The sequence below is a fragment of the Lynx canadensis genome, chromosome B2 (assembly GCF_007474595.2).
Source record: "Lynx canadensis isolate LIC74 chromosome B2, mLynCan4.pri.v2, whole genome shotgun sequence".
Taxonomy (NCBI): domain Eukaryota; kingdom Metazoa; phylum Chordata; class Mammalia; order Carnivora; family Felidae; genus Lynx; species Lynx canadensis.
This window is the reverse complement of record NC_044307.1, coordinates 21,077,231-21,104,620: the sequence shown is the minus strand read 5'-3', so window position 1 is coordinate 21,104,620 and position 27,390 is coordinate 21,077,231. Positions and strand designations below refer to the sequence as shown.

Sequence of the window (27,390 nt, the reverse complement as noted above, 5' to 3'; positions counted from 1 at the left end):
GCGAGATCCATGCTTTATGAACACATTATTCTCACATGTCTGGGTAACAGGTTTGATATACAAGATTCTTGCTTCATTTTACAGATTCTGAAACCAATTTGCTCAAAAGGTGAATTCTGAAACCATGGTTGGTGTAGCAAATGAATATATCAAAACAAACTTTAAAAACTTCATCCAAATATTTACATTTAAAAAAGACATTTAAAAAATAGGCTACTTATTAAGTGTGCTTGAACAAACCATGTGTGGAATTGAATTCCATTCATTATGGAGTTAGTTTCTGCTAAACACATACTGATACTATAGAAGACCCCTGGCAGCTGAGGATTTAAAGGATTTCAACTGTTCCCAATCTATGCTAAAAAATGAAACATGACAAATGATTTCTGAGGCACTGATCGGAACCTCAGCAGTGGAAAGGCTAGTATGTAAGGCAAATTACTTAGGAGGCCGAAGGGCTGGCATCTGTAACTCAGTGTAGCTTTGCCACTGCCTAAGTATCACCAAGTAGTCAATAAAACTCTCTAGAAGCCATTTAAATTTTGTAATTACACCTCATCGCATTATGTTCTAGTAGTTTCACAAACTTAGAAATTCACAAAACAATGTTTTGGAATATATTCCTTGAGAAGGTGGAGGGTCTCCTATATTACATTAAACAAAAAACATGCAGTTTTTACAGCTCATAGAGCTTTTTCAAAATAAGCTATTGATCACACAGCCCAATTAAAAACTCAAACACTTTATATTACAGGCATAGAAAGTTTATAGTTCAGCAATGCCAATATAGATAATTTGACACCTTAGCCCCTACTTGCAAAGTGATTAACAACTATACAGTAACTTCTATTCTATTCTGGCTTTGGCTCAGATGTTTAAATACTTAAAGAACCTGGAAAGATTTTTTTGTCTGTGTGTCTTGTTTTGCTGTTGTTTTGCATGGACGTGAGTGGGGATTATAACGAAGAGGGGAGGAGAGGTCAGTTCATTGTAATAAAGACCGATCAGGAATTAAACAGCCACTAGAATTTCATTTACCATTTCCTTACGAAATATACGTGGGAGATTATGGCTTAAAGACAGAGAGGAAAAGCCTCTTATTTGTTCATCTATTTTACTTTACCCTTTTTCCAGTCTGACAATAATGCCAAACTTTATTTACTACCTATGACAAGAGTGACTCTAATAGGGTTTTATGAAGTCCAATTTAATTTTGGTTGAGATCTTAAGTGCTTAAAACTTTGGAATTCTTTAGATTAACTAAAAAAATAAATGCTTCTGAACAACCAAAATACCCAAAAGATTAGATAAGAACCAACTGGTTAGCTACTTAAAAAAATATCCAACTCATCTTTTTTTAACAGATTAGTATTACTTGTAATATATCTCTGCCCCTATAAACTGACTTTTTGCTTAGTCTGCAGACCAAGGCAATTTTTCTAAAAGCAAGATACTTCTAATTAAGGGGGAAAAAATGATCTCTTAAAAAAACAAAATGACAACTTAAGGAGGTCTAAAATCACTGCAGAGCTACCTCCTGGGTCAGAGAGAAAACGATGGATAACACAACTCAGTTCCCACAAATGTACCATTTTTTTTTGTAAAAACAAAAACAAAAACAAAAAGAGGGTGGGGCTGGTTTTATATATCAAAATCAGCAGATTTCTCATGCTTCACAATTTTGTTGCTAGAAATCCCCAAATTCCTTGGACTCATTTGGGAAGTTTTCTGAAGGTGCGCATTATAGTAAACAGCAGCAAAAATACCAAAACAATTCTATTGCTAAAAAGCAGCTACTCCTGTGTGTGCCTTTAGAATACTAGTTGTAAAACAGCAACAAGAACAAAACAGTAATTTGTGCCATCAACTGGGATTTGAGCAATTCTAAAAAACAGTTTCCTTTAAAACAGTCTAAAAGCAGGACATCTACAATCATATTGGACAAATATTCATTAAGTTTTGGGGGGAAATATCAGAAAATGTCAAAAAGAGACAACATCATTATATTCAGTATTCTAAAGGCATGCTTCAGGTAGTTCAACAATGATTCTGGTAAGACCAACTGCTCACATACATACACACGCACACACATAGATTTTAATGGCTTAAAAAAAACCAAATTTGTTACTTTAGAAAAATGAATGCAGTGCATTTTCAGTAATATTATCGCCACAGACTCTGATTGCTCAGTCCACACATAAGTAGTAGTTGCCTTCTATGGTGATATGGCTTCTCTGCACTAATTCCCATCAGGCCGAAAAACATTAGGGCAGGTTAAGTAAAGACTGAATTGTTGCACAAAGGAACATTTACTCATCAGATCCCACTGATCTCTTCTGTGCCCGTTTCCTGGGCAACCTTCTTGGTGAAGCTTTATCTGGAAGAAAAGAGAAAGTTTTTAACTTGCTTATTTTAAGTACAATGGATTCAAAAGACTTTAAAAAGCATTTTCCTTCAGCTTTACCACTAAGTTAAAAAAAGAAAACACACACACACATGCAAAAATACCCTAATAATAAATGCTTCTTATCTAGTATAGGTTTTTAAAATAACCTTTAAGATAATCCTTCAAGAAGTAACTCAATTAAAACAAAACTTCACGCAATCAGGATGGGAAAAGACCTAATCTTGGTTACTAGAATACTGAAGCCACCAAGTATAATCTTCTTAAACTCTACAATGAATATGCTTATACATGCATAAGTAAACACTTTAGAAGTACTATAAGAGGTATGAAGTTTGCAGCTCAAAAACACGTATATTGGTTACAAATTAATATTTATAAATGCAGCCATGCAGTCTGCATAATTTTTGGCAATTTCATACATTTTCCTGGAAGCAGCAGATTAAAGGAAATTTTTAGACAGATGATCAATACCAAAACCATCATGCAGACCTAAGTATTATCTTTGTACTTTTTTCTCTTTATCTCCTTTTTTACAATGTTAATTTACTTTGAGAGCAGGTGTGCACATTGGGGGGGGGGGGGGGGGGGGGCAGAGAGAGAGGGAAAGAGGGAAGCCCAAGCAGGCTTCACACTGCCAGTGCAGAGCCTGATGCAGGGCTAGAACTCACAAACGGTGAGATCATGACCTGAACCAGAATCAAGAGTTGGACACTTAACTGACTGAGCCACCCAGGCATCCCTCTCTTTATCTCTTACATTAGATTCTTAGCGGAGTCTACTAAACAACAGCTAAATTGGTGGTGTCTCTCTATGTCCAACCAGTAAGCATCACCTATGTTTCTTTAAAAAAGCTGTCTTCTCTCTGACCACTACCCTTTTTATTTTCTAGGAGCCCTTTACATATTAGGAAGATAAGCTCTTTGGGGAATATGTTACAAATTATAATTATTTTTACAGCTTAGAAAAAAAAAAAGGTATTTAACACCAAAGTATGGGGTTCATTTGTAAGCATCTCATGAAGAATGGTATGAAAAAAAAATCCACCTACAATATCTTAATTTTTATTTTCTAAAATTACCAGATCACCATAACCATATTTTAAAAATATATAGTAAATGTTTATCGAGAATATTTAGCAACTAAATTTTTTCTAAAATGTGCTTAAATGTTAATGACTATGAAATATTAAGACTGAGTCTACAAATCCCGTGAAAACTGATCTCAGTACTTTATTAAAACAGGTTAGTTAATGATGCATTTGGGGAGCATTTTTCTGAAGAAGTCTACAACTTTCATCAGATTTCAGAAAGGTCAGACTAAACTACTGCCTTCAGACAACTGACTAATTACTAGATAATATTTTGTTTCTTTTTTAAATTTATTTTTGAGAGAGAGAGTGTGAGCAGGGGAGGGGGAAAGAGAGAGAGAGTGGGAGGGAGGGGGGGGGAGGGAGGGAGAGAGAGAGAGAGAGAGAGAGAGAGAGAGAGAGAGAGAGAGAGAGAGAGAGAGACAGAGAATCCGAAGCAGGCTCCAGGCTCTGAGTTGTCAGCACATACCCCGACGTGGGGCTTGAATTCACGAACTGTGAGATCATGACCTGAGCTGAAGTCAGATGCTTAAAGAACTGAGCCACCCACGAACCCCTAGATAATATTTTAAAATAAACAATATGCTGAATGTAACATTTGAGGATTCAAAAAGTACTTTAGAATCTAACAGCCATCTGTGCAAATACAGCTGTTACTATGCAGATGTGAAGTGGTGATTACTGACTTCCAACAATTTCAACCACCTGTAGCAGGGTTTTAAATATGAGAATACAGGAAAAAGTGCCTCCAGAGGAACTGCAATGCCTATTTCAACACACAACAATCTGACTCCAGTAAGGCAGCCAACTCAGCTTAATGGAGTCTCAAGTCTAAAGACCTCCATCACCTACCTAGCACATTAAAGTTAAGAGGCAGATAAATGAGAGGGTGCCTCGGTGGCTCAGTTTGTTAAGCATCCAACTTCAGCTACGGTCATAATCAAACCATTTGTGGGTTCGAGCCCCGTGTTGGGCTGTGCTGACAGCTCAGAGCCTGGAGCCTGCTTTGAATTCTGTGTCTTCCTCTCTCTCTCTGCCCCTCCCCCACCTGCCTTCTCTCAAAAATAAATAACATTAACGAAAAATTTAAAAAGAAGCATATAAATGAGAAACAGAGTTAAGATAGTGGCCTAAAAACATTCAGCTTTTGGGAAAATGGCTCCAAATACCTCAACGGCCTAGAGAGCAGCATTTTACTTCACTAAAAAACAATAACTAATGTGTATAATGATGCTTTACAGCCATCAAAGAAAAAACACCCCCCTCTTACAACCCTCCCTACCCAAAACCCTAAAAAACTATTTTTAAAAATCCAACAAAATATTTAAGATCAAAATATTTTAGCTTTTAAGAGTAAAACCTAAAGTATATGAAAAAATCAGTTAACTGAAAAAACAAAAAACACTAAAATATGTTAATGATATTCAGTAAATGGGCCTGATCTGAAAATGCCCACCCTGCCCTTCATAAAAAAACTTATTAGGGGCACCTGAGTGGCTCAGTCGGTTAACCATCCAACTTTGGCTCAGGTCATGATTTTGCAGTTTCTGGATTCCAGCCCCTCATCAGGCTCTGTGCTGACAGCTCAGTGCCTGGAGCCTGCTTCCAATTCTGTGTCTCCCTCTCTCTCTGCCACTCCCCTACTTGTGCTCTCTCAAAAATGAATAAACATTAAAAAAATTAAAAAGAAAAAAAAAAAAAACCTTATTAGGAACAGGCTCAAATTGTTTAAAACCACACCTCTCTTTCCTTTATGTTCTGGTGAGATGGAGAAAAATCTTCCAAAATAAATGCTGGCCCCTTACACTCGCTTGCCCTCACACTACCACTCCCCAAAGGTAATTCCTCAAAGCTTGAAGAGACCTTCTGCTTCCATGCACACCTCCTGCTCCATGATCTTCAAAGTTTCTCTTGGTGTTCTCCATTTTATCCTCAAATATGCAAAGTACATGTACCATCTCTGAAAGAAATGGCTATTTTTTCAACCTAAAGTATCTTCCATTTGTCTCAACCCCTTTCTTCTGAGAAACACATGTTCTAAGAGTGGCTCTCAAAGTATGGTCTGGACCAGTAGCTTCAAAGTCACCTGAAAATACAGATATGCAAATTCTTGGGCCTCACCCCAGACCTACTCAACTGGAAACTCTAGGGGGTGGGGCCTAGCAAGGGGAAGAGGCAATTCAGGTGGTTCTGGGGAGGGCTACAGTTTGAGAACTACTGCTGTAAGGAACCAAGTATAAGAGAAATACAAGCATACAAAATTAAGTAAAAATACTATTAAAAATTGAACTGAAAATATCAATATGATTTGGGGATTTGAAAAAATAGATATTTTCTAGCTCAGTTCACAGAATGGGCCTAGAAACCATGTCATCCAATGTCAAGGACATCCCTAATGTCCAGATTTTCATTTTTAAGTATCATCCAGGGGTCCTTGGAGAAAAAGCTTGCTCCATGCCTAAGGTAGAGAAAGTACAAAATGTCTAGATTATCTTCTTGAGCCAACAAGTAAGGGATCATTCAAAGTTCAAAAGGGTAAGATTGGAGGTAGTTCAAAAAGGCAACCAGTAGTCAAAACTCTAACAATTTGCGCATCAAAAAGAATACAGCTGACTAAAATCCACAGATTCTATGAAAAACCGAGTCTATACATGATAGTCAAAAAGGAGAGAATTAGGAAAAACTCATCTGTCACCATTTGGGTGGCTTTTAAACCAACTCTTTGAAAATTGGAAAATAAAGATAAGAATTAAGCATTTAGCCTGCTTTTTCAATAGGAATTGTCCTTTTAAGGTAACCAAAAAGTCCCAGTTGATGAAAGAAAGCTTTACTTTACAAAACAATAGCAGTTAGTAAAAATTAAACAAATTTCAATTAAAAATCATCACAACTTCTGAAACATTACTGATTCAGGAAAGGAATATCAAATGGTGAATGGTTTAGAGAACTGGACATTGGTGCGTGTCAAAGTGATAGTATACAGGTAACTTCTGGGTTGCAAGCAAAAAAGACCTATCCGATCCTGGTTACATGGAACGATCATGTGGCTACCACCCTAATCTAGTGCTCAGTTTAGCATCACTAATCAGATACGGTTTCTTGATGTGATACGGGGAAAAGTACTTTTAAGTTATGACATATCAGCCAAAAATGATTAATTTAAATCTAATCAAACCTATAGATTAGTCTTGCAAGTTAAAAGAAATGTTAGCTAAAACACACCAGGAGAAAACAATCAGAGAAATCTGGAACAAGGGATTTTTTAGAGTCTCATTCCCTCAGTGTGATCAATGGGTCAGCAGCACTGGCATCATCTGGGAGCCTATTAGAACACTGACATTTAGGCCCCACCCTAGAACAACTGAATCCAAAACTGCATAAGATTTTCAAGTGATCTTGCACACAAAATTTGGGAAGCCCTGGCTTTGGGCTGACAGCATGGAGTCTGCTTGGGATTCTCTCTCTCCCTCTCTCTCTGCCCCTCCCCTGCTCACACGCACTCTCTCTCTCTCAAAATAAATAAACTTTAAAAAATTTTAAAAAATAAAGTGAGAAGTCCTTTTCCAGAGGACAAGCGGCCATCTCTTGAGCTGCTATAAATTAAAAAGGACTTAAGAAACAGAACAAACAGATGCAATGCATCATCCTATATTGGAAAACCAGCTATAAAAGGTATTTTTGAAACACCTGAAGAAATTTCAACATGATTATTAATAAAGTAATTCATAATTCTTTAAATGTGATGTTATTTCTGTCAGGAAAAGGTTATTTCTTTGCAAATTGAAATTTTTTTTGAGGTAGTGTGTGTCACTGTATCTGTATAGAAAACAAACAAACAAAAAAACAACCTGCACTCTAAAAGGGCAAATAATTGGGATGCCCTGGGCTGGCTCAGTCAGAAGAGTATGCAATTCCTGATCTGAGTCGTGAGTTCAAGTCTCATGTTGGGTGTAGAAATTAGTAAACAAACAAACAAACAAAACCCCCAAAAACAATAATGAAAACTTAAAAAAAAAACACTAAAAAGGGTTATTTTTGTTTTTAGAAATAAATAATAAAAGAAAAAGAGAAGGAATAACACAAGTGTCTTTTGGTAGTAAGACGTGGTCCTAAAACAAACTCAGCTGGACAATCAGATTTTGAGAAAGAAAGACAAGTACTAAAAAATATTTAGTGACTTTAACTCTACCCACCTTTTTAATTTTTATTTATATATTTATTTTTAATATTTTTTTCTAATGTTTATTTTTTAGAAAAAGAGAGAGAAAAAACGTGCACAAGCAGTGGGGGGGCAAAGAGAGAAGCAGACACAGAATCCAGAGCAGGCTCCAGCCTCTGAGCTGTCAGCACAGTTGGGGCTTGAACTCACAAACCGTGAGATCATGAGCTGAAGTTGGATGCTTAACCGAGCCACCTAGACGTCCCAACTCTACCCATCTTTGAGTATTAAGTCTTCCTGAAAAAGTACGTGGGCTTCAGAATGAGACAAATCCAGCTGTGGATCTTGGCAGGTTACTTTTCCTCAGTAACAGTGTCTCATCAGTAAATAGAGGGATAGCACCTCACCTTGCAGAGTGAATACCCAGTACAAGGAGGCACTCAACAGTTCAATTCTTTCCTTCAACAAGGTTTCCCTAGATTCCAATATGGTCCTCTTTCCTAACTTGTAAGTTGTCCGTACCATGTAACTCCTTCTAGCACATATCATATACTACCTTGGATTATTCAAATATTTCATACGTGTGCTTTATTTTCAAGTAGAAATGTAAACTTCTGAAAAAACAGTAATATTCTTTTCAACATACCACTCATGACCTAGCAGAGTATTGTGAAAGACTAAATACTTGACACTTGCTGATTAAAATACAATTATCAATGATTTGAAGTATAATCATTCCCAGCTTTAAAGCTCATGAATAATAATGTCAGGAAGAAAGATATTATAAAACTAACTCTCCCGGGGCGCCTGGGTGGCGCAGTCGGTTAAGCGTCCGACTTCAGCCAGGTCACGATCTCGCGGTCCGGGAGTTCGAGCCCCGCGTCGGGCTCTGGGCTGATGGCTCAGAGCCTGGAGCCTGTTTTTGATTCTATGTCTCCCTCTCTCTCTGCCCCTCCCCTGTTCATGCTCTGTCTCTCTCTGTCCCAAAAATAAATAAACGTTGAAAAAAAAACAAAAACAAAAACAAAAACAAAAAAAAACTAACTCTCCCAATCTATTTGTCATGAAAGAATTCTTTTGGAGAGGTGGCTCCACAGCTGTTACGGTGACTTTAGTTTTTAATTATAACTTTTAATACTTTTCAAATTAGTTTCAGCTAATTCCATGTAAGACACTTAAAATTTAATTACTTTTGAAGAGCCTGTATTTTAACATACCAGACTTTACAAGTAATTCTGGTGCATTATAAAGATACCACAGTCTACTGTACAACCCAATTCCATCTTTTGCTATAACGAACGTCAAGATAATGGGGAAAATTTGTCCTTAAAGAGAAAAGATTATCTAAAGATTTATTTAAATTTAAAGACATTATTTCATGGGACCTCAGCTACCACCTATGCTATATATTCAATGACTTCAAATCTTTTTTCTAAGACTTTATTTTCAAGTTTACTCATTTTTGAGAGGGGGAGGGAGGCGAGGGGGGTGAGGGGGGCAAGGGGGGGCGAGGGGGGGGACGAGGGGAGGGACGAGGGGGAGATGAGGGGGACGAGGGGGATGAGAGGGAGAGGGAGAGGGAGACGAGAGGGAGAGGGAGGAAGAGGGAATCCCAAGCAGGCTCAGCACTCTCAGTGCTGAGCCTGTTGCAGGGCTTGAACTCAGGAACCATGAGATCATGGCCTGAGCAGAAATCAGGAGTAGAATGTTTAATAGACTGAGCCACCCAGGCACCTGTCTTAAGATTTTTAAGTAATCTCTACACCCAACATGAGGCTCAAACTGACAACCCTGAGATCAAGAGCTGCATATGCTCCACCTATTGAGCCAGCCAGGCACCGATCAACATCTCCAAATCTTGATCCACCTGTGCTCTAAATACAACTTTCAAATAGCTTACTGGATATCCTTATCTTGGCTTTCACACTCAACAGATCTAGTTCCAGCTCCTCACCCCTCATGCATGTTCGCTGCTCTTCCTATATTCCCTAACATTAATGGGATCATCTTCCACCCAGATGCCTAAAACTCACAAGTACTTTTTCCTCCTTCCTCCCTAAAACATCCAAAAAGTCACCCAAAGGCCAATTCCCTCCAATTCTGAAATATCTTTCCAGTTTATTTTACTCTGCATCACTACTGCTTTAGCTTAGGCCCTAAGGATTTCTCAAATGTTTTACGGAATTCACCTAACCGGTATCCCTACTTCTAGTAGTTCCTGCTTGCTAAACTATACACCACAAAACTATTACAATTTCTTTTAAAAATATAAATGTTTATTTCTCTGCTTCAAAGTATCTGATGGCTGCCTTTTACCAAGAAGAAAAGCCAAATCCTTGGCATAGCACATAAAACTCTGAAGATTCCTTCTCATCTAACTCAAGACTCTGGTTGGTCAAAAGTCAACTTTTATGAATGATTCTCCTACTCTCTCCTAGAGAATGAAAGCCCCTCCTATGCTGTTACTTTGTACCCACTTTTAATAAAGCACCTACCCTACCATAATTATGTTTCAATAGAGAACGTTCCCTGAAAGTAATACACATGAAAACAATTCAATTTGTAAATCCAGGAAGGACACAAATAGCTCATTCACAAAAAAAAATAAGTGGCTATATATGTATAAAGAAGTCAAATCTTACTTTTTAATTTTTATTAATTTTTTTAATGTTTATTTATCATTTTTGAGAGAGAGAGAGAGACACCGTGCGAGAGCGAGCAGGGAGGGGCAGAGAGAGAGAGGGAGACACAGAATCTGAAGCAGGTTCCAGGCTCTGAGCTGTTAGCACAAAGCCTGATGCAGGGCTCGAACTCACTAACTGTGAGATCATGACCTGAGCCGAAGTCAGACGCTTAACCGACTGAGCCACCCAGGTGCCCCTCAAATCTCATTCCTAATTGTCAATGAAAAACAATGATCCCATTTTGTATCATACCACCAGATTAAAACATCTGATAATATTTAATGCCTGAGAAAGACTCGTGAGAGTAGAAAAGAAATAGGCAATGTTGTACACTGCTGAGACCATAAACGGACGCTATCTTTTGGGAGGGAAAGAGCTTTCTCCATTAAAAAAAATGTATATAATCTTAGACCTAACTATTCTACTTTTATCTATCTACTACTATCTATCCCAGATAGCAGGGTCGGTGAAAGGAGAAGAGGGTCAAAAGGCACAAACTTTCAGCTTTATAAAATAAGTTATGGGGGTATAATGGATACCATGGTGTCTATAGTTGTTAATACTGTATTGTATATTTAAACATCTTAAAAGTTCTTATCACAAGAAAAAAGAGACTTTTAACTGTGTGGGGCCAGTAACAAGACTTACTGTGATCATTTCACAATATATACAAATAGTGAATCACTACATTGTACACCTGAATCTAATATAATGTTGTATGTCAATTACCTCAATTTAAAAAAAATGATAAATTATCCCATAAATTTATATAAAAATATTCATTTTAGTTTTAAATTAAGAATGAAAATCTGGAATTAAAACATCCTTCAACAGAGAACAAGTTTAATTTATCATAACACATTTATATAAAGGAATACTATCCAGCTGTTACAAACAATGAGGTAAAGAAGTATCATAAAAAAAAATATCCAACATACGAAAACTTGGGATTCTAGTACAGTGCACGTAGCATTATGCCATCTGTGTACAATATTCACAGAAACAATAGCCATATGCACTGATAAATGTACAGAAAATACTTAGAATAACAATTACTTGTAGAAAAAGAAAAAGAAATTAGTGGAGTGAGAAGGTGATCTCAGTTTTTCATTCTGTACTGTTTTTGTTTTGTTTTAATTTCTTAAGTTTATTTATTTTGAAAGAATGTGAGCAGGGTAGGGGCACAAGGGGGTGGGGAGAGAGAGAATCCCAAGCAGGCTCCACATTGCAGGGCCCGATGTGAAGCTCAAACTCACCAACCGTGAGATCATGAGCAGAGCCGAAATCAAGAGTCAGATGCTTAACCAACTGAGCCACCCAGATGCCTCTATTATTATAATGTTCTTAATATGAAGCCATACTACTTTTACAATAAATTTTTTTTAAAAGCCCATTTACAGCTGAAGAAAAAATATCTATAAAGATTAATATTTTAACTAATTGCATATGTGATAAAGCTGAAATATGTTAGGTAAACCACCAAGCAATATTTTAGGTTTATTCTTTCAAACTGCAATGGGTAGTTAGTTTTTCTAATAAATATAGTGCTATAAAAAACTGTTCCATTACTCATTAAATGTACTGTATTCATATGCTATACAACCTCCCCAAAACTATACATAGCAAACACCATTAAAAAAATTAATTGCCTCACCTCTTCTACTCTGCACTGAAGCAACAGAAAAAAAGAGATAGGAAAAGATTAGGAATACAGAGAATTCACACATTTGTAGATTAAACTGCAGATATGGAAGCATTCTAAATTAAAGCATAAAAATACTACTCAGAAAAAAAATTTTTAAATGTTTACTAATCATATTATACTAGATTCTATACAAGCAATGGAAAAGATGAGTGTTAAGTAGAATTGACCAAGTGTTTTTAAATCTAAAATACTTAATTTGATTTCCATTTAAGAGAAAAAATTTCCAGCCACATTTATAAGAGTACTTACTGATCTGATTCAAAGTTTCCTGAGGAATCCAACTCATGTCAACATCATTCTGACTTGATGTACCCATTTCTACCTTCTGTATGGGTCTCTTGCGCTAAAAAAGCATAAAAACATCATTTTAAAGAAGTTCTCTATTATGTTGTTCACAGTAATTTTAAAAAGACCTATTAAGTTACCTAATTTATATATCTTAAACAAATAGTTTTAAAAACATACCCTTACTTAAGTATTTTATTAATTAAAAGAGAAAAGTCATGTCTAACACTAATTATAAAGAATAAACAATAAGGGGGGGGGGGGCTTGGGTGGCTCAATGGGTTAAGTGTTTGACTTCGACTCAGGTCACAATCGCAGTTTGTGAGTTCAAGCCCTGCACAGGGTTCTCTGCTGTCAGCACAGAGCCCTCTTCAGATCCTGTCTCCCTCTCACTCTGCCCCTCCTCCGCCCATGTGTGTGTGTACACTCTCTCAAAAATAAATAAAACATTAAAAAAAAAAGAATAAATTATAAGTAATAAATCTTTGCAACAGTTATTTGTTTTCAGGTTTTAAAGACCTTTTCCTCTGCTATAAAGCTTCATATGTTGTTATACAACTGGTGGACCAAGTAAGAACTTCTATTTATACAATTTTTCTTTCTCTTTGGGAAACGAACTTTAAAGAATAAGTTTTCTTTCTTTTTTTTTTTTTTTAATTTTTTTTTTCAACGTTTATTTATTTTTGGGACAGAGAGAGACAGAGCATGAATGGGGGAGGGGCAGAGAGAGAGGGAGACACAGAATCAGAAACAGGCTCCAGGCTCTGAGCCATCAGCCCAGAGCCTGACGCGGGGCTCGAACTCACGGACCGCGAGATCATGACCTGGCTGAAGTCGGACGCTTAACCGACTGCGCCACCCAGGCGCCCCTAAAGAATAAGTTTTCTACATCAAACAAAATTCAAGATAATTACTAAAACATTCAATGTAAGCAGGCAGATTGCTGCATTGTTACCTAAACACACTTTTTAAACAGACGGCACAGGGGCGCCTGGGTGGCGCAGTCGGTTAAGCGTCCGACTTCAGCCAGGTCACGATCTCGCGGTCCGTGAGTTCGAGCCCCGCGTCGGGCTCTGGGCTGATGGCTCGGAGCCTGGAGCCTGTTTCCAATTCTGTGTCTCCCTCTCTCTGCCCCTCCCCCATTCATGCTCTGTCTCTCTCTGTCCCAAAAATAAATAAACGTTGAAAAAAAAAAAAAAATTTAAACAGACGGCACAGGTAAAACAAAACAAGAACATAAAATCTCATTTAAGCCAACAACAACCTCAAACTTTGTCCCTGGAGTACTTGCAGCAAAACTGTTTGGAAGAAAGTGATTCAATTCCTTCTTTAGTCTTGCTCTTAAAACAAACAAAAAAACCTAGCCATTTACATAAGAGTATTAGTTATACAGTCCAGAAACCAGACTATATACACAGAAAGGTAACTAAAAAATGGCTTCATCCAAATAAAAAAAAAAAAAATTAAAGATGCCATTATACCTAATACACAAACTTATAGCAAAAATGCTATCATGAAAATGTGGGAAAGAAAGTTATGGAAATTAACACTTGAGCGCTAAGTATTTCTCTTTAAAAAAAAAAAAACTTTTTTTTAACATTTATTTATTTTTGAGAGACAGAGAGACAGGGTGTGGGCAGAGGAGGGCAGAGAGAGAGGGAGACAGAATATGAAGCAGGCTCCAGGCTGAGCTGTCAGCACACAGCCCAGCGTGAGCTGTGCTCTCGTGAACTGTGAGATCATGACCTGAGCTGAAGTCAGGTGCTTAACTGACTGAGCCACCCAGGGGCCCCATCTCTTTTTTTTTAAGTTTATTTATTTGAGAGAGCGAGAGCTCACAGGAGGGGCAGAGAGAGAGGGAGAGAGAGAAAATCCCAAGCAGGTTCTACATGGCCAACATGGAGCTCAACGTGGAGCTCAAACTCTTAAAACCACGAGATCATGACCTGAGCTGAAATCAAGGGTCAGACGCTTAACCGACGAGCCACCCAGGTGCCCTGTGTATTTCTCTTCTATTTTTTATCCTAAATGTTTGTTTTGGGGGGGGAGGGGGGAAGAGGCAGATAGAGGAGGAGACAGAGATTCCAAAGCAGGCACCGCGTCCGACACAGTAACCACAACCATCAGATCATGACCTGAGCCAAGCTTAACCAAATGAGTCACCCAGGTGCCCTCCAAGTATTTCTTTTATTTTTTTTTATTATTTTTAAAATAAAGAACATTTTATTTTTTTCAAGTTTATTCACTAAGAGAGAAAACGTGTGTGTCGGAGTGTACAAGTAGGGGAGGGACAGAGAGAAGAAGAGACAGAACCCCAAGCAGGCTCTGTGCCATCAGCTCAGATGCTTGATGTGGGGTTCGAACTCATGAACTGTGAGATTGTGACCTGAGCCGAGATCAAGTTGGTCGCTTAACCGACTGCATCACCCAGGCGCCCCAGTATTTCTTTTAAAGAGCAAGTACTTACTGTCTCTGACACAAATCGTGTTATACTTTCCATTGAGAGCAATAATATGGGTTGCTCTGGTTTTTTGCAGGGAGGACAGGGAGCTAAAGATACAGTGATGGAATTAGCTACTGTATCCAGAGAAAGAGAAACCAAGATTATAGCAGGCGCTTCAGTGTTGCCACTTTAGTACCTTAACAAGAAAGCAGAAGCTAGACAGAATACAGCCAAATTCATTCTTCCTTTTTCAAATGAAAAGACTTAGGTAATTGCTATCCTTACAGTTAAGAGTATTAAAACAAATCTAAAATCTGTGTTGCTCACAAGTAACAAATCCATGAAAAAGCATAGTAAACAGAACAATGAAATCTTACTGAGTTTAAAGAATAAAATTCTAGCACGATTTAGAATTACAATAAGAAGGTAAAGATCATTCTGGAGGGTGTAGCCAAAGATGCTAATTGTATGTATATGAAAGTCTAAACAAATCAGTCACATATCCAAGGTCTCATCTTCAGTTTATTTTTTTTTAATGTTTATTTTGAGACAGAAAAAGAGAGAGGGCACATGTGAGCAGGGGAGGGACGGAAAGGGAGACAGAGAATTCCGAGCAGGCTCTGCCAGTGCAGAGCCAGACATGGGGCTCAATCTCATGAAGAACCATGAGATGGTAACCTGAGCCAAAATCAAGAGTCGGACACTTAAATGAGCCACCCAGGTGTCCCAGTTTTATTTTAAAAAGGTACAACAGGGATGCCTGGGTGGTTCAGTTGGTTAAGCACCTGACACTTTTTTTTTTTTTTTTTTTCAACGTTTATTTATTTTTGGGACAGAGAGAGACAGAGCATGAACGGGGGAGGGGCAGAGAGAGAGGGAGACACAGAATCGGAAACAGGCTCCAGGCTCTGAGCCATCAGCCCAGAGCCCGACGCGGGGCTCGAACTCACGGACCGCGAGATCGTGACCTGGCTGAAGTCGGACGCTTAACCGACTGCGCCACCCAGGCGCCCCGCACCTGACTCTTAATCTCAGCTCAGGTCATAGTTTTTGAGTTCGAGCCCCACATCGGGCTCTGTGCTGACAGTGCAGAGCCTGCCTGGGATTCTCTCTCTCCTGTCGTCTCTTGGCCCCTCCCCCACTCATGCTTGCTCTCAAAAAATAAACAATAAAAAAAAAATTTTTTTAAGGTGCAACAAACCTGTAAATACACAAACTTAGAATGATAGCAAGAAGCCACAAATAACTAGAATATGCTCAGTATATAACAACTTTTGATGTATGACTGTAAGAGTCATTCATCTAGAATTACCTTTCTAGATTCTAGGAGTTGATGAAGGCCAACAACCACCAACAGCCCAAGACCAGCAAGGAACATATACATAAAGATTCTGATATAAAAGGAGAAAAAACAAATTGGCTTTAATTCATAAGAAACACAACTAATTAAAACTAGAATTCTGCTTTACCTCAAACAATAGCACAACTAATTACAGTTGTAATTCTAACACAATATAAGTTTTCCAAATAACTTATGGGGCAAAGGAAGAAAATATTTTATATTCAATTTATATCTAGGTAGTAAGTTCCACAAATTTACTTTTATCTTTAAGAACAATTAGTCAAAAAAAAAAACCCAAGTATCTGATCTAAAATAAATAAAATTACTTTATTATTTGTCATACTCAAGCTCAAGCTCAGTTAGTTAAAATAATTATATTAGCTTTTGTCTCCCTCAAATATTATTTGGCATAATTTGATTTAAAAATTGCTTTTGCTCAATTACATATATGTATACAGTATAAATGACTCATCATTATTCATGAAGAACACAGTTTCCAAGATAATACCATCTTCTAATTTATATTTTTAATAGCAATTTAAGAGGTATGTAACTTAGATGAGGCTGGTGATCAGCTTATGAGCATGGGGTAGAAAAGAATTTAGGAGAGGGGATGTTCAGAAAGCCAGCTATCTTTTTTAAAACAGTTTTTTTTTTTTTTATCAGTTTCAACCATCCTTCCTCTCTGTTAATAGTTATAAGAACCACCTAAGATATAGATTTCACAAAATTTATAGGTCCATTTTCGCTATTAAAACAAATGTTGACAGGAGCAAGCTTTCCAGGTCTGACATGTGAGATCAAGATCTACCTACACATTGCAACTTTCACTTACGTTTCTCCATCTAATCCATCCTCTCTTTCAATAATCGTAACTGTTTGATTGAAGACAGCATCTTGGAATACATTGCCCTATTAATAAAATAAATCACAAAAATGTGAAATTCATTGAAAAAATAGAAGGTTGTACAATTTCTTAGAAGAATCCCCAACAGATAAAGAAACAGCTTTCTCATCACTTAGCTCAATGTCAGAGACTCAACATTGTATTACTTTCTTCTACAAAATAAAAAACCTTGCTAAAGTTGTCCTCCACTTTCATGAGGGCAGAGAAGGGGAAAGGTATGAGAAAACAGGGAAGTAAAGTAAAAAGGAGACAAATGTGCAGAAAGCAAAAAAAACCCCACAGAACACCCATTAACTAGAAGCCATAACTTCTGTTGTACAGAATCCTTCAAAGAAGGGAACAGCATGAAAATGTAGAGTAGCGGAAAACTAGATTTGAACAGGAGTCAAATCCATGCTCTAAATTCACAATGAACTGGAAATCAATTTACAATAAACATGATCTGCAGTATCAAAGCATGTTTATGTTGTGGTCTTGGAATAATTTTGTCAGTTTCACACTTCAGTTTTCAAATTCATCATAGTCACTGGGACAATACTTAGATGTTTTCAGCATTTGATGCTTCACAACAAGGCATTACTTTCTCAAAACTGTCACTTATTGCTAAACTGTAATTATTTAAGTTTTACTTCAAGATCTTTCCATCCACATGGCTCCAATGACAATTCCAGCAATCAGAATACATTGAGGATACAAACTAACATTCAAACTGGAACTGAAACTATGTACATGTGTGCTCAAAAACAAGACAAAATATATAATTATTCAAACTGTTTAACTATGAAGCTGAGGAAGCTTAATACATTATTTTGAAGGATGAAAAACCCTTCCCACTAAGTAATTTAAAGAAAAACAGAAAACTTAATGGCAGCATGAGAAATTGATCTCAGACATGAGTGAACATGTTGACACTATGCGATGAAAAGGTTGAGTAAGCTTCCAGGAGAGGATGAAATTTCCCTCTTTGAAAACTTTGAGAAGGGAATGGTTTAGATGTGCTCTCATCTAAAGGACATAATAGTTGGCACCTAGAAGTCAACTCTCAGCAGTAAAATTCTAGTGGCCTTCTCTCATTAATTCTTTGGATATACAATGTGTATATTAAAAACCACAAAAAAGACAACAGAGCATATTAGACTATTTGGTTCTCATAAACCATAAACCTCACTGCTCTAACTATCCTAAAAATATTTGGTTATGTTTTTATCTATGAGGGTATAAAATGATGGAAAAACAGTTACAGAAAGACCTTCACTTACAAATAAAAGCAGTAAAATGGGCAAAATGCAAGCAATAAAAGGAAGTACAAAATAGATTACTTAACACATATTAACATCTGAATACAAAGCAGACTCCACTGTGTGGCTTACTGCTCCTTTTCCTTTTAACATCTAGCTCAAGTCACATCCACTTTCATACTACAGCACTTTACACCCATCCCTCACTATGTATCATTTATAAATGCTGTGATATCACCTGTTTACATCCATCTGCCCCCACTGGATTCTAGACTTGAAGACAAACATGTGTAATTTATTTTTGCCTCCCTCTTGCCCATTACAGTTCCAACTACAAAACAGGCACTTAGATGAATAAGAGTATTCATTAAACAATGTCAACTGTCCTCCTCCATCTCTAACTTAAAAAAAAAAAAAAAAAAAAGGTTTAGAAGGCCTTACGTTCAGATCTTTGTAGTTTAGATTGATGACTAGACCAAAGGGTCGTCCACCCATGGGCTCTGCAGGAATGAAGGAGTACTCAAAAGTCGCCTGTCTCTGGGGCGGTACTACAGTGTTCAGAGGAAGAGCTGTGAAATTCTGGATATAAAACTGGTAGTCCTGAGGATAACGGAACGAGGCATCTAAAGACTCAACGATAAAATCTTCTGTACCCTTGTTTGTAAAGCCTACTAGGAATTTCACAATGTTATTTGCTGGAAAATCTAAGAAACAAAAAAAGAAACCAGAAGATTAGAAAACATTCAAAGGACACGAAGAGACATTATAAGGATTTGGGCACCCTCTCCTACACGTGGACCTGGTTTCAGAATCTTTTTTAGTAGCTCACTCCAGCCCCCTACTAACTAGTAACAGATTACAGTTGATGTATAAACTGCAACCCTTGTCTGTGCTCCAGCGTTCCAACTTAAGAACTGAATGGAGTATCTCAATGTCAGACTACATCACTTGCACATCATGTGGTCTAAGAAAGAGATGTGTACTTTTAGCAGTTAAGATTATGCTGCCGTGTGACTATCTGTCTTGAAATCCCCTTCAACTCAGTATCTATTATCTGTGCAAATAACAGAAGAATGACAGAAAGATAGGCCTAAGAGATTCACCTGAAAATTGTAGTATCTGTTAAAATACTGAGAAAAAAACAAAAACGAACCAGGTAACCCATATCCACTTTGAGCAATCACTCAAAACACAAATTTGAAGGTGAGACCCCAGGAGACAGCTACAAAAAAAGGAGAAGGGGGGAATCTCTTATTCATATCATACCTATTGGAGGCATAAAATTGGAATGTAGGTGAGAATAAAACAAAACTTGAGAAGACCAAGATAATTAATAATTTCAAAAAAGAAGTCTTCAATGATTACATTGTGGTCTACAGAGCTGAGTTTCACCCAGTTTAGCAGAGGCTTTGGGACAGACAAATCTGGGTCTGTCTTCACAATCTATTTACCAGCTGAGTCATCCTGGACAAGTTCCTCACCTCTCTAGACTCTCTACTGAACAGTAGTAACTATCCTCATATGGATTAAATAATACACACAAAGTACTGAGAACAGTGTCTGCCATATAGCCCTCAATAAACCTAAGACATTATATGTATTTTCTTTTACTGAAACCTAGGCTCTAATCAAGGCCTAATAGTACAGATTTAATATTTCACTAATATTTACACTCAAGATATGAGTTAGTTTACTGTGGCAGTTTGAAAAAAGTTTTAAAACAGTAGCTTTCAAAAGGACATTTAACTTCTAGTTAAAATGGATAGTATTTATTTTCCCCCTTAGTTTAAATGCCAAGAATACTACCTTACAGATATGGCTATTCACACATATAGGAAAACTTGTTTGGAAATATGTATTTACATACTTATTTGTAATCTAAGAGAGGAAAATAATAAAGATCTTAAGCATCTCTGCTTCCCAAATAAAGTGAGCTTGTCATCTGAAAAATTCCTATGTCTGAATTAAAACTAACATTTCTCTATTACCTTCTCCTTTCACAAACAAGATTGTTGTATCTGCACTTGGTGAAGCTTCAGGTTCGCCAGATACATCTTCTTCTTCTTTATCTTCAGCCTAAGAAAAACAACATTAAAAAGTAATTATGGGGTAAAAATACATCATTAAAAAATTAAATAATGACTTTAAAAAAATGACTTCACTAGATTTAGCACAAAAGACTGCTTCTCTGAGGCTTTCTTGGGATTAGTAGTGAATGAATTTCAGTGTATCTCATCAGTTAAAATAAAATTTACATCTCAAAAAGTAAAGTGCATACCAATCCCCTGGAGATTTTATGCAGCTCTGATATAACTCTAGGGAAAGCTGGAAATTCAGTATTTCTTTTTTTTTTTCCCCAAAAAATTTTTTTACATTTATTTATTTTTCAGAGACAGAGCATAAGCAGGGGAGGGGCAGAGAGAGGAAGACACAGAAACAGAAGCAAGCTCCAGGCTCAGAGCTGTCAGCACAGCTTGTAGGGCTTGAGCTCACAAACTGCGAGATCATGACCTGAGCCAAAGTCATACTCTTTAACTGACTGAGCCACCCAGGTGCCCCAGAAATTCTGTATTTCTAAAAGCACCCAGGAAATGCCAAGGCTTCACGTACTCAAACCACACTTCAAGCTTCAAGGTTCTAAAGCATGGGTTGGTAAACTTTGTAAAGTTTGAAAAAAGCTTAAAATGTGTCTGTCAAAGGAACATTTTACATTCTAGTTAAAACAAATAGTATTCATTTTCCCCCTTAATTTAAATACCAGGAATACTACCTTATAGGAAAAAGTCTCAAACTTAGTCTTCCCCAGCTACCTGCCCCATCCTCCCACAACATGGGTGGAGGAAACAATACTCTGAAAGTGGCACCAACCCATGGACCCAGATATCAAGTATTTTTGGCTTTGAGAACCATGAGGTCCCTCGGGCAACTACTCAACTCTGAGGCTGCAGCATAAACGCAGCCACAGACAATTATGTAAAAGAATAAAGACCACTAGACTTGGCCTGTAGCCCTTTTGTCAGACTTCTGTTCTTGAGCACCTTGTCCTCACCCTTGGAGTGATTTCTATCCTGATTAAGAGAACAATTTTCCTCTGAGAAGACATCACACAACTTGGTAAAAATGGTAAAGAAAAGAAAAGAAAGGAAAAGGGAAAAGAAAAGAAAAGAAAAGGAAAGGAAAGGAAAGGAAAAGAAGGATTATATTGGGATGATGGAAATGTCCTAAAACTCAGAACTGCTCACCTTAGCATTTACTAAAGATCACTGAATTGCATGTTTAAAAGAGACTACCATGATACGTAAATTAGGTCTCAACAAAGGTGATAGAAAATATGAACTAATTTTAATTTACAATTTTAATCCTCAGTGCAGTCCTTCTCCAAGCATCAATGAGAATTACAAAGATATTCATATATTTGAAATATTCAGGCCCTTAATAAATTGAGATGCTTAAGGGCACCACTGTTTACTGGCATTTTGCCTTCCATTTATGTAAAACACTCTCTCCCCCAATAGACAGACGTCAAGGGCAAAGACTGTCTTACACTTTAAAAAAAATTCTCCACAGCCAGCTAGTACTCAAGAGAAGGCACTCAAAAATTTGTTTGAGGACTATGCAATTGTATAATGTTATATTTTAAGTATCCTTAATGATACCACTAATTTAGTAAGAGTTAGTGAATTTCCACCTTTGAGAAAAGAGACCAGAGACAAGAAGGCAGGAACCCTAAAACTGTATTAAGGAGGAAAGGGTATGCTAGAGAAAGTTAAGACAAATCACCCTGAAGGTATGATTTAATGAGTTGTGGGATAAAAAGAAATGGAAGTAATAAGGCAAGAGCTTGAATCACTGAGCCATATCAAAACAGTAAATAATTTATGGAGGTGGGATGAATGCTAAAAGCTGAATTCCATTTTGGACATATAAAATCTGAGGTACTAAGGGGCGCATTGGTGGCTAGTTGATTGGGCTTCCGACTTCGGCTCAGGTCACAATTTCAGGGTTTGTGGGTTGGAGCCCTGCACTGGGCTCTGTACTATCAGCTCAGAGCCTGGAGCCGGCTTCAGATTCTGTGTCTCCCTCTCTCTGCCCCTACCCTTGCTCACACTCTGTCTCTCTGTCTCTCTGTCTCTCTCTCTCTCAAAAATAAATAAATAAATATTTTAAAAAATAAATAAATAAATAAAATTTGAGGTACTAATGGAATATCCAGATGGTGCTAACTGGCAAAGAGCTGGAAATAAAGGTATGGAGTTCAGTAAGGTAAGTGGTTAGAGACCAGGTCTGAAGGTTGTCAGTTAAAGATGGTGTTGGTTGAAACCACAGGGGTTTTTTTAATGTTTATTTATTTATTTTTGAGAGTGCACGCACAAGTGGGGAGGGGCAGAGAGACAGGGAGGCAGAATGCGAAACAGGCTCTAGGGTCCAAGCTATCAGTGCAGAGCCCTACACAGGGCTCGAACCCACAAACCATGAGATCGTGACCTAGGCCGAAGTTGGACGCTCAACCAACTGAGCCACCCAGGAGCCCTGAAACCACAGGTTTCATTAACATTATGGGGATAAGCAGGGGAGAGAAGATAGTGGAAAGACCAAGCAGCAGAAGATGGGCAGAGGAAACTAAAGGGGGAGGGTACCAAAGAAGCCAACATGAAGGGACTGAAGAAAGGGATACTCTACTCTGCAAATGCTAAGAGTCTGAACAGGAAAACAATGAAAAACAGACCAGGAATTTCACAATTAGGTCAGTAGTGACTTAGCAAGAACAGTTTTACTAGATACATAGTAAAACTACACATTTACTCTTTCAAGAAATGTGCTGGTAAAGATAAAATGTGTAGCAACTTAAAGTGGAGAATACAAACTGGAGTACGTAAGTACTGTATATGCATATACAGTTTGAAAGAAACAAGTCACTAAGAAGGATCAACATGTGAAATTACAGAATAATACAAAATCCCACAGGACGACAGGGGGACAAGAACACAGGTGGTAGGGCTAGCCTTAGAAGACAGTAAAGACAACTAATTTTTAAGGAAACTGTAGAAAGAATGAGTAACATATTTAGAAGTAGAAAATTTGACAGCGTTTGCACCTGATAGCCTTCGCTTTCTGACACTGAAGGCAATGTGTTGCTAAGACTGTGAAGAGGACCAATTTTGGGGTTTAAAAGTAGTAAAGAAAAAAAAAATGTGTAGGATAAATTATAGTAGTCCAAGAGAGGAAATGAAATTAGCTAGAAGCATGCAGCAATAATCTTGATTTTAGCCTAACATTCTTACTGTCATACTATAATTTTAGAGTAAGTCTCAGAACTAGAGGACTTTCAAGACATCTTCTCTAAACCCCTTCCTCTTCACAGGACACATTTTATATGCTGTTTACTGCCTGCTCCTCACTTCCTGCCAGCAAAATACACACATACCACCCCAAAAACAGAAACTCCACGATAGCAGAGAAAATATCTGGCCTATCCTCACACCAAGAACAGTGCCTAGCACATAGTAGGGACTCAGTAAATAGTTGCTTACTGAATGAAGGAAAGAAGAGGCAAATGAAATCCAAAGAGAAAAGCTACTCAAGGTCAAAAAGCTAAGTAGATGCATCCCAAATCTATCAACACTGGTCCAGTGCTATTCCCACTATACTATTACCCTCATAGACTCACAATCATATGATCTTAATTGTTCTTTGTTTCATGTCTCCTTCCTTGTGCAAGAAAATATTTATAATCCGTCCTCAACGACTGGCCCCATTCTCCCAACTTCAATCCACTTTGATCACATTTACAAGCCTCTAAAAGCAAGAATGTTAATATCAAATTTGTCTATAAAAGGATAAATTCTAGAAATGACATATACATGAGTTACATTGTATAGAACACTAACCAAATCTGTGGGTTCATCTTCTTCCACCTCTGCTTCATCATCTTCATCTTCAATTATTGAATCTTCTACCGTTTCTTCATCTTCTGTAAGATCTTGAGCCTCAGCTAATGAGCCTAACAATAAAATACAAAACAAACAGTTAACCTTTACCCCTGGCAAACCAATGCTTTTTAATCCCAGGTATAGGCAACACACTTTCCCCCTTGGAGTAACTCAATCTCTCAGTTCACTTGAATGATGACAAATTACAATGCATCTACCTAGATGATTCATGATTTTATCTTATTGACTGTCTTACCAACTATACGTTAATTTTAATGGGAAATGCTGTTTAATTTTAAAAAGCATCTAATTGTTAGGAAAATGAAGGGAAACTAAAGATGGCTGGAGGCTCAAATAAAAAACTTGAAGCAAGTTTGTTTTTTTTTAATTTTTTTTTCAATGTTTTTATTTATTTTTGGGACAGAGAGAGACAGAGCATGAACGGGGGAGGGGCAGAGAGAGAGGGAGACACAGAATCGGAAACAGGCTCGAACTCACGGACCACGGACCGTGAGATCATGACCTGGCTGAAGTCGGACGCTTAACCGACTGCGCCACCCAGGCGCCCCTGAAGCAAGTTTGTTTTAAAGAAGCTCCAGGAGGCTGAGTGGCTCAGTTGGTTGAGCCTCTCTTGATTTCAGATCAGGTCAGGATCCCAGGGTCGTGGGATCAAGCCTGAGATTCCTTCTCCCTCTGATCCTCTCCCCCGCTAGTGCTCTCATAAATACATACGTACGTACGTACGTACATACAAAGATAAATGTAAAAAGCTCCAAAATTTAATCCCTGTCATTAACCATACAAACAAAAAACCTGCTCAGGTCTAAAGGAAAATAGCACTCTCAATAACTAGGCAAGAAACATTTGTTATTAAACTTGACTACAGTTCTAACTTTCAGAACTTGATAGCATGTAATTTCAAGGAACATACATTTGTATGGCATCCATGGTAAAAACTAGCTTGCATAAAATGCATATGATTTAATGAAAACTGCACTGATAACTTCATGGCTCATAGCCCTTGAAAGCATGCATTTATTTCTGCATATACCTTCAAACATGTTCAAGTACTTTTTTATTTTCCCTACACTTAAAAATTAAGCATAACTTTAAGGCCAAGAAATTATAATTTTATAGACAAAAGTTCTCTAAATAAGTCACATTAAATCTATCTCAGGCAAGACCTCAAAAAAGAATTCCCAAGTCCTAGTGATTCTTCCAACTTTCCTCAGAAAAAAAATGATGATGTGGCAGTTCAGTAGAGGGAAAAATGTGGGAAAGGAAGCATATGTAGATGCTGCAATACCCAAGAAAAACAGTACATACTAAGGACTATGCATTTTAAGTTTTTTCCACTTCCTTTAGTTCTTACTGGTTAAGATTTATTTAAAATATTAAAGAACACTGATCCACACATTGCGAACACATTGTGAAAAATAGCTTCTACTGTTTGCTGAAGAAAGACTCAAATAGTGCATTCATAATTTACAAGTCATTTTCTAAAACCAGTAAGAAAAATACCTATGCTCACACAATTTTAAGCTGTACTTAAATTTCAAGACTTCTCAATATACATAATGAATTTGCACCCTACATTTCAGTAGATACTAATGTTAACCAGTAACAATCTTGTGCCTAAAAGTCTAGCAATTTTCAATTGGAAAAATGAAGAGAAAACATCCTTTGAAAGACCATTCCTCACAAAAAATGCTTAAAGATATCCAGTTGGCTTTAGATACTGAATTGATGTTTCTTAAAGATGAAAATGTTTTAAAATCTGAAATAATACACCTAGATTCTAATCAAGTACAATCGTCTAATTTTCTTTAAAAAGCCAAGTGAGCACAGACCAGCAAGCCACTCATAAAGGAAAAGAATCCCTCTTTACACCCGCAAATGATTTCATTAACAGGTTTGGGTAATTCTCTCACTTGGTTTTCTATCCACTAAATAGAAGCCAGTCACCTCACTGTTCTTTGCAAAACCACTCATGGGTACCTGGCACTATCATTCATTTTGCCACACAGCTTGCTTGAACTTACAGAATGAAAGGAATTCTAGTAATCTTTTAGTCAGACTGAATTTTACAGATTGGAAAACTGAAGTTCCTGATAGAACCAGGGCAAAAAGCCAAGTTTCCACATCATTAATGTTCTGCTAAGTTATTTCCACACCAGGTTAACTGTTGGAAAGAATAAGCCGAAATAAACGTATCGTGTCGAATTAGATTCCCCACCCCCCACCCCCAAGAGCAAAGCGCTGTTTCCCACAGAACAAAAAACAGTTAACAGAAAAACGACAGGAGAAGAAAACCGAGGGCTCAAGTAATGGGAATTCCTCGTTCGGCCTGGGAGTAAGGGGTGGACAATGAAGGCGAACATGTGGAGTTCTTCTGAAATAAAGACTCCTGGTAACACGGACGGACCGAGTGCTGATAAACAGGGAGAAGGCCAGAAAAAAAGATGCTCTAAGAGTTTAGGTGTGTAGAGACCAAGGGTTTCAGCAAATGAATGGAGGGCTCCCAGCGTGGAAGCTAAAGACACGTCAGCCCAGAGCGGATGGGGGTGGAGCGGAGGCGGCCAGAAGAAATACAACGGGCTGCAGAGCGCGCTCGGGGTGCAGCTGTGCCCACTGCCCCTTCGCCTCCTTCCCCCAAGCCGAGGACCCACCAACTCCGGCCACAGCTGCAGGCGCGGGTCCCGGGCCAGAGGAGAAGCCCAAGGCTGAGGGCGGCCACCAAGCAAGGTCGCCCGGCACTGCCCCGCGCTCCGCACGCAAGAGGCGGAGGCCCCAGCGGGACTCAGCCCGCGCGCGCTGAGACCCCCTACTACCGGCCGGGGGTCGGGGAAGGGGTAGGGAGAGGTTGGCGGGACGCACGCCGGACCCAGGAGCCGCTGCCGCCTCCAGCTTCAAACTTGCGGTCGGTGGCGTCTCGTCTCCTTCCCGGCCAAGACCCGCCACCTACTCCCTCGCCTCACCTCCAGGGCCGCCTCGGAGCAAGAGGGTGGCGGGAAACACAAGCAAGAGAAGCAGAAGCAGGCGGGAGAGGACTCTCATGGCGCGGCCGGTCCGGGAACCAGTCACCGCCCGCCAGTGCTCTCCGCGGCTCCGGCGGTAATGGCGTTACTCTTCATCCGGGCTCCGGCAGGGGGCGGGGCACGTATCACGCAAGGGCCCTCGCCACGCCCCTTCTTCTGGCCCAG

The 27,390-nt window shown here is 38.3% G+C and overlaps 1 protein-coding gene across 2 annotated transcripts; it reads right to left on the bottom strand.

The window, feature by feature from the left end:
• On the bottom strand, positions 1-27,325 carry SSR1 (signal sequence receptor subunit 1). Of its 2 annotated transcripts, XM_030314895.1 has the most exons (9): positions 27,166-27,321; positions 24,146-24,258; positions 20,246-20,333; positions 18,699-18,961; positions 16,948-17,024; positions 16,083-16,161; positions 12,292-12,385; positions 11,992-12,006; positions 1-2,377 (listed from the first exon to the last, which is right to left on the bottom strand). In XM_030314895.1, exons 1-9 carry the CDS (start codon positions 27,242-27,244, stop codon positions 2,310-2,312), a joined length of 876 nt encoding a protein of 291 aa, XP_030170755.1. In that variant the 5' UTR covers positions 27,245-27,321; the 3' UTR covers positions 1-2,309. The 2 variants fall into 2 exon arrangements, with proteins under 2 accessions (XP_030170755.1, XP_030170756.1); XM_030314896.2 differs by lacking the exon at positions 11,992-12,006 and having other exon boundaries at positions 27,166-27,325.
• Between the last annotated feature and the right edge of the window lie 65 nt (positions 27,326-27,390).